We start from the raw sequence: 1,742 nt of genomic DNA, 5'->3' as shown, positions 1-1,742 counted from the left end.
AACAATTGCGGGTTCAAGGGACATTACTGGAACCGAAACGGCCGCGAGTGAATAGTGTCCGTACGCCGGAAAACATCGAAAGTGTACGGGTCGCTATGCAAAGAAGCCCCAGTAAGTCCTGTAGAAAAGCAGCTACCCAACTGGGTATATCGAGACGCTCTCTGCAAAGAATTCTCAAAAGTGATCTTCACCTGTAATCCTATAAAATAACAGTTGTGCAGAAACTGACACCAGAAAAGATTCAGCGGAGACTGGTATTCGCTGAATGGGCTGAGGGACATATGGATGGTATCAACAATACGTGGTTTTTTGATGAGGCTCAATTTCACTTGGACGGAGTGGTGAATAGACAAAATATGCGATTTTGGGCTACCGACAATCCGCAAGTGCTCCATCAAAAGGAAAGCCATTCTCCCAGGATTACAGTGTGGGCCGCTATTTCAACGAATGGACTCATTGGACCATTCTTTTTCGATGAAAATGTTAACAGTGAGCGTTACCTGGACATGCTTCGTAATCAATGTATTCCTCAGCTTCTTGTGAAGGATTTGCCATTTAACACACAATGGTTTATGCAGGATGGTGCAAGACCGCATACTGCCAATGTGGTCTTGGATTTCTTGCACGAGATCTTCAACTTCCGCGTCATTTCAAACAGGTTTCCAGAACACTTTAATGGTGGTCAGTATTGGCCTCCCAATAGTCCAGACCCTAATCCCTGTGACTTTTTCCTGTGGGGATTCCTGAAGGAAAGGATCTTTCCAAAACATCCAGAAAATCTAATGGATTTGACAACATTAATTACGCAAGCTTTCACTGAAATTACAGAAGACATGTGTCCGAGGGTGATCAATAACCTAACTGTTCGTTTGACTACAGTTGTGCAGTGCAATGGTGGTCATATTGAGCATGTTTTGCATTGAAACATTTTTCAACATTGCTATGTTCACTGCAATGTATGTTTTTTTGAAAATGTTGCTTACTAAAGTTTTTACACTAAAAACAAATGGGGTATCATTTCGTGCGCCACCCTGTATATTTTTTTAATATTCTGATGTAATTCTTGAACATTTTAAAGCGAAACTCTGGTAAATTGATGCTTATACATAATTGGAGTCTGAGAGAGCCCGTGCGAGAGAAAGGGTGTTCGTATGCAGGGTTGTTAAAGATCCAGGAATTGTAAATAAATTCAATTCCGGTCCGGGATAGAAAATAAGAAAGCGTGAATGGGTTCTGGACCGCAAACAACCTTTTTATCATCAAAGTATTTCAATTCGGTCCCGGAACCCTTTTTTCCCGGATCACTTTAAATACGTTCCATGTTCGGCATTGAAATGAAACAATACTCAACTTGGACCGAGTTGAAATTGTGAGAGGTAGAGTGCCACACACGTAAATTTGCCGTTGCGTAGAAACGAATTTTCGTTTCGTCTCCCTCTCTCTTAGCATCACGTGTTCTACCCTGCTCGAAAACCTTCGCTATTGTTGCCATATTGTTATTCCATTCCTGGACACACTCGCGCAAACATCATTGAAAACAATTGAATAGCGCTCCAGCTCGCGGTTCCCACCGTTCGGTAGGGACGGTAATGTGGCAATATAGCACGGCGTAGTCGTTGCTTCTTTTATGCAGTGCATGTTCATTGGCTAGCTAGTAACTAGTGTTGCCAACTGTAATAATGAAGCACTATTTCTGTCACGGAAGGGGAAAGGCAGCAAAGTGGCGGTGAGTTTTGTTGGAT

The 1,742-nt window shown here is 42.5% G+C and overlaps 1 protein-coding gene across 1 annotated transcript; it reads left to right on the top strand.

Annotated features, from left to right (window-relative positions):
* The first annotated feature begins 281 nt into the window (after window positions 1-281).
* On the top strand, window positions 282-923 carry LOC145984204 (uncharacterized). Its single transcript, XM_083117736.1, has one exon. The coding sequence runs from the start codon at window positions 282-284 to the stop codon at window positions 921-923; it is 642 nt and encodes a 213-aa protein (XP_082973862.1).
* Window positions 924-1,742: the final 819 nt, after the last annotated feature.

The sequence above is a fragment of the Lepisma saccharinum genome, chromosome 1 (assembly GCF_977018435.1).
Source record: "Lepisma saccharinum chromosome 1, izLepSacc3.1, whole genome shotgun sequence".
In the NCBI taxonomy this organism is placed as follows: Eukaryota; Metazoa; Arthropoda; class Insecta; order Zygentoma; family Lepismatidae; genus Lepisma; species Lepisma saccharinum.
Note: the sequence above shows the minus strand (reverse complement) of the source record. Positions and strands in the feature narration are given on the sequence as shown.